Source organism: Cheilinus undulatus, linkage group 21 (assembly GCF_018320785.1).
Source record: "Cheilinus undulatus linkage group 21, ASM1832078v1, whole genome shotgun sequence".
Lineage (NCBI taxonomy): Eukaryota > Metazoa > Chordata > Actinopteri > Labriformes > Labridae > Cheilinus > Cheilinus undulatus.
Window position 1 is genome coordinate 5,278,559 of NC_054885.1, and position 15,539 is coordinate 5,294,097.

The 15,539-nt window shown below is 40.3% G+C and overlaps 1 protein-coding gene across 1 annotated transcript in view; it reads left to right on the plus strand.

The window, feature by feature from the left end:
* The window catches only part of ntn1b (netrin 1b), a 78,286-nt gene extending 65,841 nt beyond the window's left edge, over positions 1–12,445 (plus strand). The window contains exon 7 of the mRNA XM_041778010.1: positions 6,201–12,445. Within this exon, the coding sequence (XP_041633944.1) occupies positions 6,201–6,520 (320 nt within the window). The 3' untranslated portion in view covers positions 6,521–12,445. The remainder of the gene's footprint in view (positions 1–6,200) is intronic.
* The last annotated feature ends 3,094 nt before the right edge of the window (positions 12,446–15,539 follow it).

The following is a 15,539-nucleotide window of genomic DNA, read 5'->3' on the forward strand; positions in this document are numbered from 1 at the left end:
CTTTAAAAACACAGGTCCTATTCTCCAGAGTTAGATTATTTTGATGTCTGCAGAGAGAAAAATGGCCTTTTCAAGGAGAGTATAACTGTGGGCCAACTTTCTGTCCAGGATAATTGCTCATTTTATTTGCTGATACAGCTGATTGGACCAGATTTTACAGGTGTTTCTTTCTTCCTTTCTTCAAGATTTGTCAAAGCTAAAACAAAGGCATGCTTAAAAGTGTGAAAGGTGAAAAGGGCAGACATTTTTGTTCAGATGTTGAGGTTAGCAGTCCAAAGTCTCCAGAGACTAGGGAGGGTCACTTTAAGCAAAGTTACGAATTGAAAGCAACTCGCAATTCTTGAATAAAGTTGATTAACCTCACCTCCCATACACCCCATTCACATACAGGTGCATCTAAAAACATAGACTATCATGTAAAAGTTCAATTTTCCCTGTAATTTACATCAGAAAGTTACATTTCCATGTATTCCATATTCACCTCATACAAAGTAAAACATTTGAAGACATCCTGATCTTGATGATTACAGCTTACAGCTCATGAAAAACAAAAATACAACTGCAAACATGGGGAAGACTGCTGAGTCGAGAGATGCCCAGAAGACAATCATTGACACTCTCCACAAGGAGGGTAAGCCACAGAGGGTCTCTGCTGAAAGGGTGGGCTGTTCTTAGAGGCTGTATCAAAGCAGAGTGATGGAAAGTTGACTGGAAGGGAAAAGTGTGGTAAGAAAAGGAGCACAAGCAACAGGGATGAGCTCAGCCTTCAGCAGATTGTCAAACAAAGCAGATCAAGAACTTAGGGGAGCTTCACAAGGACTGGACCAAGACCAGAGTCAGTGGATCAAGAGCAACCACAGAGACGAGTCCAGGAAATGGACTACAAGTGTCATGTCTTTAGTGCCAAGCCAATACTTGACCAGAGTCAACATTATAAGCGTCTCACCTGGACTAAGGAGAAAAACAACTTGCTTACTAAATTTTGCATTTCATTTGGAAATCGAGGTCCCAGAGTCTGGAGGATGATCAAAGAGTCCCAGAACCCCTGGTGCTTGAAGTCCAGCATTTTCAGTTTCCACAGATAGTGATGGTTTGGGGTGTCATGTCATCTGCTGCTGTTGGTCCACTGTGCTGATCAAGTCCAGAGTCTACACTGTCAGCATCTACCAGGAGATTTTAGAGCCTTTCATGCTTCAGTCTGCTGAGAAGCTGAAGCTGGTTTTCCTGTTCCAGGTGAACTTGGCAACTGCCCACAGTGAAGCCAAAACTACCAGAAACTGGTTTGTTGACCATGGTGTTACTGTGTTTGATTGGCCAGCTAAGCCCCATAGAGAGACTCTGGGGAAATGTCAAGAGGAAAATAAGAGAGACCAGACTCGACAATCCAGATAAGCTGAAGGCTGCTGTCAGAGCAACCTGGGCTAGTGTTGCAGTACATTTTGAATGTCTTGGTCTTGTCTCGAACTCAAGAGTATTTTTACTCAGTCTTGTCTCTGTCTCGGGATTTTCCATCAAAACCGGTCGAGACCAGCCTCGGATATCAGTCCATCTTATTTCTTGTCAGAAATACCACTCAACACTTACTTTAGGCCTCATCCACCTGACAAATCTAGATAAACATCTCATTTCCAGGTAGTTTAAATAGTTACGGATTTGTCAGTGGATTTTAAATACATACAAGGATTTATTTTTTACATAAAGTTAGTTGAACAAATTTGTTAGGATCTGAGATTTCTGCATGCTGAAAGAGTTGCAGATACCTTGTTTTTATCTGTCAAATTTATTTTAAAGTCAACTAAAATTATGAGAGGATGCTCTTTAACTGTTCAACCCTGTCATGTTTTTTTAAAATGGATTTTTATGGTCTTGTCTCGGTCTCTACTCGGTCTCAACCTCCCAAAGTCTTGGTCTTGCTGCACTCTGTTCTCGGGCAAGTCTTGGTCTGGATAGTGTGTTCTTGAGTACATTTACCTGGGCTTCATAACACCCCAGCTGGACCACAGACTGATTTGCTCTAATTACTGGGTGCATAAATAAGCATCATTTCCAGAGGTTCAACATTTCTGTATTTAAAATCCTGTTTTGGACTTGTGTTTTGTGATGTTCTAATATTTTTAGATGTTTTTTTATTATTATTTTGAGTTGTAAGCCATAATCATCAAGACTTAAACCAAAAAAGTCTTTAAATATCTTATTTTGCATGGGATGAATCTAGAACTTTTCCAATGACATGTGAGTTGCACATGTGTAACCCCTCCAGTGAGTTCTCAGTCTACCCTGAGGTCTCCTCTCTGTTGGATGTGCCTGAAAGACCTCCACAGGGGGGCTGTCAGGAGGCATCCTGATCAGATGTCTGAACCACCTCAACTAATTTCCTTTTTTTTTTTTTTTTTTTTTTAATGCAAAGGAGCAGCGGCTCTACTCCATGCTCCCTCCAGATGTCTGAGCTGAGCCTGGCCAACCTCCTGAGGAATCTTATTTCAGCAACTTGATTTCATTTTTCTGGTCACATCCCAAAGCTGTAAATGTTTTGCAGCAAACACCTTCTCTAATAAGAATAATGCTTTATAAATCTGCATTCCCAGTGCAACTTCTCATAAAGAACATTGCGACTAGGTTAAATATAATGGATAAAAAATGCCAAAAATGTCAGAATAATCCAGCAGGGATTGATTAACCCGTTGTCTTAAAGGTTCATTAATCTTACTTTGAAACTTCTCTGTTTTAATGATGTCGATTTCTCTCGTTCTGGTTTCTTATTCAGAGCCATTATTGGTAAAACTTGGTCATTGTACTTTAAATGGCATCCAACTGAAAATTGGCCAAATATATCTCATTCCCACTCACAGCTGAGTAGACAGTAATGCAGGCCATTTGTTGCATTTTGCGAAGCAGCCAAAGGCAGCAGTTATTCATATTTCCCCTGATTTAAATCTTAATCATCACAGCTGAGGCGGCCCTGCATCTATAAATCAGTCAGGCTGGTTGAAACAGAGTGAGCGGTTCCCGTTTCTGTCCTCTGAAGTTTCTATAAAAAGTCTGGAAACAGACATCATAGTGTAGCATGCAATCCCTCCGCCCTACTTTAATTCATTTCTCAGGCCTGTCGCTTGCTTTTGAGGGGTCCTCCTCTGTTCTTCAGGGGCCACAACCCCCCATGTGTGAGTGCTGCTGCAGGCCCCAGGAGGTCACGGGAAGGGGCCCTCTGTTTAAACACAGTTGTGCGCTCTGAAGACATGGAGCATTCCTCTGCGCACAAACAGGTGCTAAATTAGTCAGATGGTGACGGATTGCCACCCCGGAGAGAAAGAAATATGTTTTGTTTATTCAATTTTTGTTTTTCATCACTGCTGTCGCTACGGAGACGGCGGACACAAAGGGATTATATTCTCGCCTGACACCCTCCTCTGCACACACGCACCCTCCCTCTCTTCGCACCCGGGAGGACAATGAATCAAAGAGCCGCGTGTTTACCGACGCTCCGGGATAGTGCTCAAAAGGCAGCGTCCCCCTCGGGCTCCCTGAACGCCCCCTCTGTGCTCACCCGAGGGTAACAGGTCCCTGATCATTCACTCAGCTGATAACCAGCGGGGACAGGGGCCTCAGCACGGTAATTAACCAAGCTCTAATTTCATTAGCCCTTCCTTGTTGGTGGCATGCCGTGTCAAGCCGCAGCACACTGCCCAAAGAAGATAAACCCAGCTGGAAGTTTGGCTGTGAGGGAGGCTGGGTTGGCAGCCTTTGTGCGAGAGCAGGATCATCTCACACTGTCTGTCTCCCCACACAGTGTCAGCTCGCACTGTTTTGTAATCGATGGTCTGACCCGGCGCTCTCCGTCTCTCTCTGTTGTCTATTTAGCTCTAACTAAGTGGCAGAAGATGTGTGGATTTGTGTGTGTTTAAATACACTGCACAGACTGAGAACGCACTTGAGAATGAAAGGGCTGGACGCTGTAACCGAGTCTCCACGGCCTGGAGAGGAGCGCGATATCTCCGGCGGATTCTCACGCTGTGGAGTTGGACGGGGCTCTGGGAGCAGAAACCCCGGATAGCTCATGAGGTCGGAAACACATCCCGATTCTCCTGGAACTTTTTTTCTGTGGCTGGGAAGACAAATAGTGCCCCCTCCTCCCCCCTCCTCACACACCCTTTTTGTGTCTGGATGAAGGAGAGGGCTGCGATGAATGGCAGGGCTGTGAGAGCTCGCTCTACTCAACCCAACAAACCGTCTTTCTTCTGAAATTGTGTGTGATTTGCTCACACCATGCATTGACACACATACCGTACTAAGGCAGACCTCTCCTGTGGTTCTCAACATTATAGGCAGGAACAGATGACGACTGAGGATCACCTAGAGTGATCATATGCTGCCAGAAAGACAGAGAAAGCCTGAACTACCTAGCTTTATAAAAAGCAGAGGAAGACAGCCCCAGGTCAGGGTGAACATTTCCTGTCAAATATCTGTACATCAGACCACAAGGATGCATTCTTGGGCCCCTTCTTTTTTATTTTCTACATTGTCGCTGTGTCTTTATTTACTTCTCTTTTCGCTTCCTACAAACCCAGTCACAGCAGGGGCCAGATTATGATTTTGGTCTAACCTGAGAGCCTGACAGGATCAACATTTGACCATAAACTGTCAACCTCGTTTTCAACAGTGATGAATTATAGGGGGTGGGGGGGACTTAGCACTAAAAATAAATTATTTTGAGATTTAAAAGCCAAAATGCTAAGTTGAAAGGCTCATAATCTGGGATAAAAAGGAAAATTTATAAGTTCAAGAGGTCAAAATACAAAACTAAAAGTGGAAATACTAGTTTTCAAAGGCAATTTATGAATTCAAAATCACAAGTTTAAAAGGAAACAATATGAGATAACATTTGAAATCAGGGGTTTTAGAGCTAAAAATATGATACCAGTTTTAAAATTAGGAGTTTAAAGTGTCAAAATATGAGATAAAATGTTAAATTATGAGTCTAAAAGGCCAAAATACTGGATTGAAAGTCAAAGTAAGGAGTTGAAATGGTCAAAATGTGAGATCAGTTTCCAAATCATGAGTTTGAAAGGTCAAAATATGACTTCAAATTTGAAATTTTGTATCTCAAAGGTCAAAATGTAAGATAAAAGTCAAAATTATGAATTGAAAAGGTCAATGTATGAAATAAACTGAGCCTCCACTGTTTTGCAATTTAAACAGAGTGAAATATTTCAAGCCTTTATTTCTTGAAATGTTGATGATTATGGCTTACAGATAAGAAAACCCAAAATTCAGTGTCTCAAAAAATAATGTCCTTAAAAAGTACTAATATTGTCCTTTTTCCTTCACTGTCAGAATCACGTTTTAAAACAATAAATTGTTATTTTAATGATGAACAGATTCGAACAGAACCAAAACAGATAAATTACAGATTACAGGTTTGTTCCCATCATCTAATCCAATCCTCACATTTAATTCCATCCTACAAATGTCAAATACTCCACCCACACACTTCAGTGTTAATAGGACATTCCTAGCTAAAGCCAGAAGTGAAGTACTTCACTTTAAGCACAGATAAGCCTCCGCCATTGGTGAGATCTTTGCTTCTTGTTTCACTCGGTGTAATGAAGAAACAGATTCTTGGTCTGACTGAGAATCTGTGCAGGGGATTTTCTTCAAGGGAAGCTTTAGTCATTCTCTGGTATGAAAATCAAGTGGTGTTGCAATAGTTACCAGGTTCGGTGTGATTTAGCCTGAGGTTGTCAACGTTCTGATGTTCAGTGATAGCATCTATTAGAGGGACTGGAGGAAACCTGTGTCAAAAGTTATACTGTTAGCAGATGTGCCATCTTTATAACATTTCTGATTTGGCTCCTTTTCCAGGAACCAAATATTCCTGCCCTCTTCTTAAAACTCCGGGCAGCCACTCAGAGGAAAGGTGTTTGTTTTTACTGAGCAGACTTAGTAAGCTTATAATCCATTACTGTCAGATAATACAATATTGTCTTTATACTCTTGGATTTTTTTTTTATTTTCTGGGTGACTATTCCAGCCATTTATGTTACTTTTATCTAACTATTTCAACCTCTAATTTCAGCTCAGTTCTATACCTGTGCATATTTTTAACATGAGTGTACTGTTTCTGTAGGTATCCCAGGTTTAAAAGCAGTTGAAACTTGTTCATGAAGTGGTCCTAATCCTACTTTTCTCTTCTCCTCCACCAGCGGTCCAAGTCCACGTTCTAAAAGGAGACAAGGCTGGCGAGTGGTGGAAGTTCACTGTCAACATCATATCAGTCTACAAACAAGGTGAACATCGCATCCGCCGCGGGGACCAGTTGCTGTGGGTTCGTGCTAAAGACGTGGCGTGCAAATGCCCGAAGATCAAGCCTGGGAGGAAGTACCTCCTCCTGGGCACGGACGACGATTCCCCCGGACAGAGTGGCGTGGTAGCAGACAAGGGAAGCCTGCTCATCCCCTGGAAGGACCTGTGGGGCCGCCGGCTGAGGAAGTTTCAACAGCGTGACAAGAGGGGGAAGTGCTAAAAGCGGCTGGAGAGGAGGGAGAGATTGACGGAGAGGTGGAGGCAAAAATAGCGTCTCCACCGGGATGAATGCACGAAGGAGGAGAGGATGATGAAAATAAACTGGAGAGTATAACATAGAGAGACACAGGAGAATATTAGGAGGGATGGAGAAGGACTGAGTGCTGCTGCTCGGAGTCGGAGCGAAGAGTTTAGTCTTTTTTTTTTTTTAGGAACTTTTGTGAAGGAGCTCATTCCACAGTTGTTTGTCTTCAAGGTTTGTTTTTGTTTAATTGCAGAGTTTGCACCTAATGTTACAGAAATGTCATATCCTGACTCTGTTACCCATGATGCCTTTATGTTTTACAGTCCCACTGCCATGTTTAGTTGTTTTAAAGAGCAATGAGTCTACCTTTTATCCCACAGTGCTGTGTTAAGCTTGTTCAATAAAGAGACACTGCATGGCACTTGACATAGCAGCCATTTTTCTCTGACATCATGCTCAAGGCAGGAAGCTCAGATTTAGTAATTTCAACATATTGCTGTGAGCCAGCAAGTATGTCTGCAGGACAGCGGCCATTCTGGATGAAAAGACAAATGGTTAGATCAGGGTAATAAATCGATCTTACTGATCAACTGTGTAGTCGCTCCATCTTGGCTTTGCACAGTTTAGTACAAGTGAACTGGTGGGAAACCCCTCGTCTGAGTGAGAAACATTTGAGTCATTTTTGCTCCAGTTCGCTTTATTCTCTCTCTCCTCACTCACATCAAAACACACATTTTAGAGCAGGTGTGCATGGACTGTGTGGCATTTTTTAAGTGGCAAGGCCTCATCGTCCAGCCCTACAAGTGATGCTTCTATAACAGTGGTTGGATCTGTCCACCAGTCTATATGAACAGTCACTTTATCACTCTGCTGCTTTTTCCCATTTATCTTTTCCAATCTCATAAAAGTTGTCAGCTGTGGGGGAAGCTCTCACTCTGCCATCAGCTCACTGAAGTCGTCTTTTTCTAAGAAAGTTAAAGACAGTACATCTCTACCAGTTTCCTTATAAGCAGGCTAATCTTCTCCACTTTGGTACCATCACAATATTGGCAAACAGGGCTTGCAAATACTGTGATAATACAATAATGATATGATTTTTCCTGCAGTTAAACTGCTGGTTTCTCCTCTAGTTTTAAACTCATTTGTTTAAACATCAAACGAGTATTTTTAGATGTGGGTTAAAAACCACATACAGGCATTATAGGGCCGGTTCATCTGAAAATTAGGAGTAGTTTGTATCTTGACCACCTTAGACCACTTAAAACCTGGTCTAAAGTCCTTTTTGTATTTGAGTTCAGTGACCCAGTGAAAGAGAAGAGATAGCTGAAGTTCAGACTGTTTAAGAATAATACCTAAAACCTGCACCAGCCTGAAGGTGCACACCAGGGCTGGGCAATTAATCGCGAGTAAGATCAAATCGCAATACGGCCTGCTGTAATTTACAAATCGCAGAAGTTGAAGTATTTCTTGAACTTGAAATATGTCAAAATAACAGTTTAATGCATTCATTTTTGCTGCAGCAGCAGCAGCTTCACAAGCTTAACCTCCTCCAACCCAGCCACCTCCTTTATAGCTTAAAGCAGTGGTTCCCAACCTTTTTTCCTTTGAGCCCCCCCACTTGTATCTAAGAAAACCCAAGCCCCCCCTTGGACTGACACAAAAAATAGTGAGACATTTTGGCCAATTTTAACAAAATTTTTACTTATTTTTTGTGTAAATCCAAACAAAGTAGCCTTCGTATGACTTATTCACAAATGTTTTACCATGAGTTTTATTAATATGTGCAAATCTAGTTTAACAACCTCCAGGCAGACAAAGCCTCTCGCCCCCCCTAAGATCTCTGGCGCCCCCTTTAGGGTGGCCCCAGGTTGGGAACCAAGGGCTTAAAGCTTATTGCATCCTCATATTCAGATTCATGCGACTATGAATTAATTGCTTCGGAAATAATTTCATTTTTGTCAAAACACATTGTCATGTACGTATCCATCCATATGGGGGTTTCTAGTCATGTGCTCCCTGGAAAGTCAGAGCATGCTGCTTTACTGACCCAGGAAGGGGCAGAACCTTCTCTACCAAGTAAAACTGTGGGCTATATCCATTTTGCAACAAGCTGGTAAAATGTATGATGAGTGCTCCTGACTGAATTTAGGTTATACTATTGATTTATTGCTTGAATTTGTTGAAAAATGCACAAGTTGAGTAACCTAATAATAATCGCATGTTAAATCACAATCATAATGACAGGGAAAAAATTGCAGCTAGATTATTTTTGCAAATCGCTCAGCCTTAATGCACACTGCTCTTAAAGGGAGATGATGCTCTAATTGGTTTGAGCCATGTTATGATCAAGATATTAATTTATAGTCAAAGCTCACACTTAGGGCTTTCAACAACTTACTTTTTAATCCTGCTTGATCTCAAAATTCCTAGAGGTAATCAGGATTGCATTGTGAGCCTCCACTGTTTTGCAATTTAAAATATTTTTTTTTCATTCTGGATTTTTGTGTTGGGTGACTGACTTCCTGTTTGTTTCCTGGATAGAATCCGGCTTTAATTTTTAAAGGCAATGAGGAACGTTGGATAGATCAAAGAGTTTGCATCATTGCTTACAGCTTTACACATAATACATTCTCTTACTGCTTGTTGCCTGGCTTTGCGCAGGGATTTTGCACTTAAAAAGGAAAATGTCGACGAACATGCTCCAAATCAGTTAGCGCCACCTACGTAAGGCAATGTGCTTTATGTCAATAAAGAATCAGAATAAAAGTATGACATTTTACTTTTTCTCGCCTGGGCAGCCACTGCAAACTACAAAAATATGAAGCCTCTATTGATCGTTGTCTTTTCCCCAGTGATATGACTTGTACACAGCTTATGCTTTGAGCATGATGTTGAAGGAAAAGGCTGCTGTGTGAATATGGTGCCTGAGGAGCATCAACATGTCTGATAAAATGCTTATATTGCCTCTTCTAAGATGCCAGATTTACTTTTCCAACAGCTGAAAGAATAAACTATGAAATTATTCCTACATTTAAAAATATATAATGGGTGCAATTCTGTCCCTGAGCTCCTGGCTCATATCTAAGTGTTACCTCAGTGAAAAATCATTTGTATAATGATCATATTTCATGCTAGCAGTAAGTGTTTGCTCAGCGCTTATCGATGTATCAACAGTATGTTGTGGTTGTGACCTCTGCAATGTAAAGTAACCATACGTGCATACATAGACATTATTTTTCTGTAGATAATGAGAGTAGAGTAGAAATGTCAACCATGCACTTATTTTTACTAGTCTGGACTTCTAGAACATATGAGATATGTTCACGTTTTAGAGTGGCATCCAAAAAAAGAAAGAAGATTCCATAACTGCACCACGATGCAAAAAAACAAACTGTACAGTTTGAATCGTTTCTGCCTCACTGATGTCTGTTCTTTCAGATTTTATTACAGCTACGGATACGTCAGAGTTTATTTTGTAATAAAGGACTAAATTGAAGATGGATGTCAGAGTGAGAGAACTGAAAAAAATAAACCATCTCACCTCAGTAAAAAAGGAAAAAGATCAACCTATCAAGAGTCGTCATACCACTGACACGATGCATGCTCACTACTTACTGTAGCTGACTGATAGCTAACAATGATTGTGAATTATGTACACATTTAATTTGTACACAGTATTCAGTGTTGTGGGAAAATAACCTGTGGAGTGATATAATATCACATGTTTGTTGTACAGTGCATTCAGCACGCCATGCCAATGTTTGTCACCTCAAAGCGCCGTTTTGAGGACCAAGATAAAGACTTGGTACACGACAAACAGACCGATTGTCTACATGTTATATAGCTGTATAGTATTACTTTTTTTATTTTGTGTTAAACATTAACTAGAGCTATCTCCATGTGAACTAAACCAGAGTTTTAAATGCTAGAGGCTTAATAAATGGAAAACAAATAAATGAACGTCAGAGAAAAGAGACTATAAATCTGACCTACACTAAATCAAACACAAACATATAAACACAAGAGGAAACCTCAGTAATCTGTGCATCACACTGTAATTCTTTAAGGGAGGTTTCACATCAGGGGTCTGGGTCTGGATCTGAGCACACTTGACCTCAAAGACTGGTTCATTTGACCAAACGGAGTGAAGAGGTGGTCTGTGGCTTTGGTTCTCAGCTGGTGGATGGGGGTCTTAATGGAGGGTGCATGCCATTTTCAGTGGGTCACAGTTGTGTGCTTGGAAAAAAATTTGGCAAAACTGCAACTTTAATCAAGATAACAATAATAAGTATGTGTTTACTATGCCGAGTTACAGAAATACTAGTGTGCTTCTTGTCTGATAAGATGCTAGGTTAAAGGTTTTCCTTAGATGCCATATTTTTGCCCTCTAAATTTAATAATCCTCTGGGGGCCAGATGGGAAGCTGTGAGGGGCCTGATGTGGCCCCCAGGCCTCCAGTTGACTATCACTGGTCTAGGGCATGATTCCTGTCTATTTGAGTTCAACTGGAGGAAACAGAAAGCTCCAGAAACACACAGTCAGGGGACTATCCTGATGACCCCAGTTGGTCTAATTAAGCTGTTCTCTAAACTACAAGAGTTGCTGGAGCTTCCTGTTTCCTTTCTTCATCCTCCATGCACCTTAGAAGTTGTTGAGGTTGTGCCAGATGTTCCCTTTAAACTAATTTTGCAATTGCATTTAATTTCCAGTCAAGCATAAAATAGAATTGTGTCTAGTTGAGTAGTCTACAGTAAAGAAATCACCCAGAAGATTGTCAAAACTGAACACTGTTTATTTATGTGGATTGGGTCACAGCAGCAGTGGGTCAACAGCATGAAGTCTGTTTGCAGAATGTGGCCAAGATTAGCAGTGCCGGCAATGCCGGCCAATGCTCTTTGCAGGTTAGCATCCACATTCGTGTGCTGCATGTCATCACTGGCTCAGTTAAATGTAAATACAACCTGACACAGTCTCTGTTACTAGGATCAGACAGTGCTAAACTGTGCTGCCTTCACAAGATGCTATCAGTTCTATCAGTGCATCATTGTTTACATGTGGCAGCATGGCAGTAGCCTTTAACTAAAGCAGCCACTAGTGGTGGCAGAAATAGTAGGACAGTCGTCTGTTCTGGTGCTAACAATGAATCTGATTTAATGGTTAAACTGGCTAATCATACGCATCCCTGTCCTAAATGTTCACTGACTCCTAAAAAACAACGTACAAGTGCAGCATGGCCCTCTTCTGCTCTCTGTACTGCATGTTAGATGTGGCGGTAAAAAGAGGGTCATTGTTGACACCTTTAAAATGATAAAAACCTCCACAGCAGCAGATGGACTCCACTGTCTGCACCTACTACAACCTAATGCCAGCCAGTTGATCCCATGGGTGGCTGCTTCTTCCTTCTTCTTCTTGGTGGATTTGCAAACTAAGTGCATACCCCCACCTACTGAATCAAACTATACAAAGACAAGTGTGCTCATTACTAATGTGAAACCAGAAGGCCGTGGAAGGCAGAATGGGGTAACAATTGTGCTTGGGCATGGCAGCAAACAATCGTGCCTGATGTGAAAACGCCCTAACCCTTACAAAGTTTCAGTCCAGACATACTTCATCAGGTTGTGCAGGCGTTTGCAGAAAGGTACTCCTGCTCTCATAAATACCACATCTGAATAATTCTGTTTATGCATCAGCTTGTAAATGTTGTTCAGCAGTGTCCATAGCAAAAGAAGGTTGTGTAATGTCTTGTAATACTAATATATTATGTTTATCACAAATGAATATATTTAATGACACATGAATCAATGTGGCTTATGTGGTTTTTATTTTTTGATCTTTTATTTTTTACTTTTTTTGCATTGAATTGTAGATGGCTGTAATGAAAAGTGTTGATCTGTGTTTGGTTATTAAACAGCCTGATAGAACTGAAAATTAATTCATCTGAAATAAAGCTGTTTAAAAAAACATGTTGAGGATGTTCTTTGCTGGAATGAAATCTGCAGTCCCTGTACCCACCTGTTGAATACTTCCTGCAGGCACCACACTGCTACACATGAATTTTTAGTTGTTTTATATAAATCTGTTCAGATTATTCATAGAAACGTTGGGTCTTGAGTTTCATCATGGTTTGTATTCTGATTTTGATATCTTGTTCATTTGTAGATCAAGATGTATTGAGCAATCATCCAAAACAATCCATTAGAAACTAGGGCTGAACAATTTGAGAAAATAATTTAATTGCGATTTTTTTACCCCCAATATTGTGATTTAATATGTGATTACTTTAAGGTTCCTCATCTTCTGTAATATTCAACAAACATAAGCAATAAATCATTCTACATTCTAACTCATGCAAGATAAATTAAACTAGGTATGAAAGATTTGAAAAAAAAAAATCTAATTGTGATTTTGGCTCGAATAGCAAATTTGATATAGATTGCTATACTAAAGGGATAATAATATTTTTATGTTATTCTCATTTTGATAATGAAAATCATATACACGAACAGGAAAAGTAGGATTTTACTAAAATATTTTTGAAAAAAAGACACCTGTGTATTTGCACAATGTGTAGAGCATGATTTCTGCTGCAAAAAAAGAAATGTATGAAATTGGTATTTTGCCACATTTTAGGTTAAAAAAAATATTGCACTGTCTGCAATTTGAAAATTGCAGCAGACCATATTGCGATTTAATCTAATTTGTGATTAATTGCCCAGCCCTATTAGAAACCAAACATTTAACTTAAATCACAAATCTGCTCAACACTGTGTATAAAGAAAATCAGCTGTTAGATTCCATCATAACTTGAAACACACCAGAAATGATCAAACCAAACTCCATTCAAAAAACATAACACGTTTTTTTTTTTTTTATTCTACTCTTACAGACAGATCTGGCAAAGCTTGACTATAACTTCAACAAATCTTCATCATGATGTGGTTAATCCCAGGAATGCAAAGATGCATCGTTGTATCAGCTGATGTCAACCCTGCTGACAAACATGGACTATTTGCAAGGACTATAAAGACTACAGACTGATATCAGAAGCCTATGTTTGTTATGTCATATCAATCTGAATCTGGCATTTAGCACACGTAACAGCTGATTCAGAATAGAGATTTATTATCAGGCAGAAGATATGAGCTGTTGGCTGTTGGACAAACTCTAATCTGTTTTCATGGTCAAACATGAAAGAAATTATTGACATCATAGGAAAATGGCACCAAAAGAAGTGATGGAATGAAACATCTGCATCTGCCATTGGATGACCGGCATGTCCTGTGATTGACTGGCAACTAGTCCAGGGTGTACCTCACCTCTCTCCCAGTGACAGCTGGGATAGGCTCCAGCCCTTGCGACCCCCTTGCTTTACAGTTTTTATCTGCTTGAATGCAAACTGCAATGCACAAAAGTAGTAAAATTAACTTTTTTTTCTAATGCTAAAGAAAAGCACATTACTATTACATCGCAGTTGATTATAGTCCCATCTTTATTGTTTTATCTACTTAAGTAATGCAATTTTAACTTTTAAAAGCTTAGAACAGCAATTCTCAAAGTTTGGGGCAGGCCTCCCCTGGGGGGCGCTGGTAATCTGATGAGATTTCACTCCATGCTTCCTGGATCTGCATCTCCCACATGAATGGATTGGCTTGGATGGATTCTTCCTTCATACCGTACGGTTAAGCTCCTCCAACAACAGCTCGATAGGGTTCAGATCTGAAGACTGTGCTGGCCACTCCATAACAGTCAGAATTCTGGTTGACGGCTTATTCTTTAAATATTTGTAGACATTTTGGATGTGTGTTCTGAGTCATTATCCTGTTGTAAGAGGAAATTGGCCACAAGCAAGTGCTGTCCACAGAGAACGGCATGGCATTGCAAAATCTTGTGATAGCTTTCCTTCCCAAAGTCCATTCCACTCTACACAAATCTCCTGTTCTACCACCTCCAAAGCACCCCAGACCATCACGCTGCCTCTACCTCGCTCAACTGATGGTTTTAAGCACTGTTCTTGCATTTTTTTCATTTGTGCAAAACACCTTCTCTCGGTCTTCCAGTGTCCAGTGCAGAGGACTGACAGTTTCTGATAACTATTTATCTTTGAAAAAACAAAAAAAAAAAAAAAAAAAAGAAATTTGCTAGTGAACCCAAACTTTTGAGCAATAGTGTACAAGCTAATGACAGCATAATGCTGTGTAAACACCAACACAGCCTCTGCAAGTGCAGGGTTTTGGCATCCACAATGATCAAAAGTGAATGTCAGGCAAGGCTAAAGGTGGAGGATGATCTGCTTTTATGCACTCCTGCATCACCTGCATAGACACAAACCCATAGTTCCCACTAAATTAAAGTACAGAGCATAAAAATCAGGCAGTATTAACAATAAATTCATCACTGAAACCAAATAACTGATTCCCTGGGAAAGATGGATGTAGACACATGCAGACCAAAATATAAAATTTTTAAATAAAAATGCTAAAAGATGAGATATAAATGTTTGAAAAAACAGCTGTTTCAATCATATTCTTCATAAAGGTGTAGGTCCAAGAATGAATTATTTGCTCTTGGAGGAGGTTCACTTTCTCACTTTGAAAACCCCTGCCTTAGAAAAAAGGTATGAATCCTTCGAATGGATTTTTATCGGTGTGATAAAAAAAAAAAGCTAATAATGAAGCATTTGCTGTAGATGAATTAAAACACAAGTTGCTGCTGAAGAGCTTTAAGTGCCTCCTTAGTGTTGAATATTGTGCTGCATAAACTTCAGAGACACTAAAATGCTCCCTCCTGCAGACATATTACTAAAGGAGAGCTATAATCCACCGCACAGATGTTATTGCTGTAGCTGGCAGGTTTTGGCATCAGTGCATACCTCATCTTATTCCTCTGAGAGTTCAAAACAAAAACAGAGAATTCTGAACCTGCTTGAAGTGAGCGTCCATCTGTCTCAGCATGACAACGGAGGATTGATATACTGCTCCCACAAAGCCGGCACAAA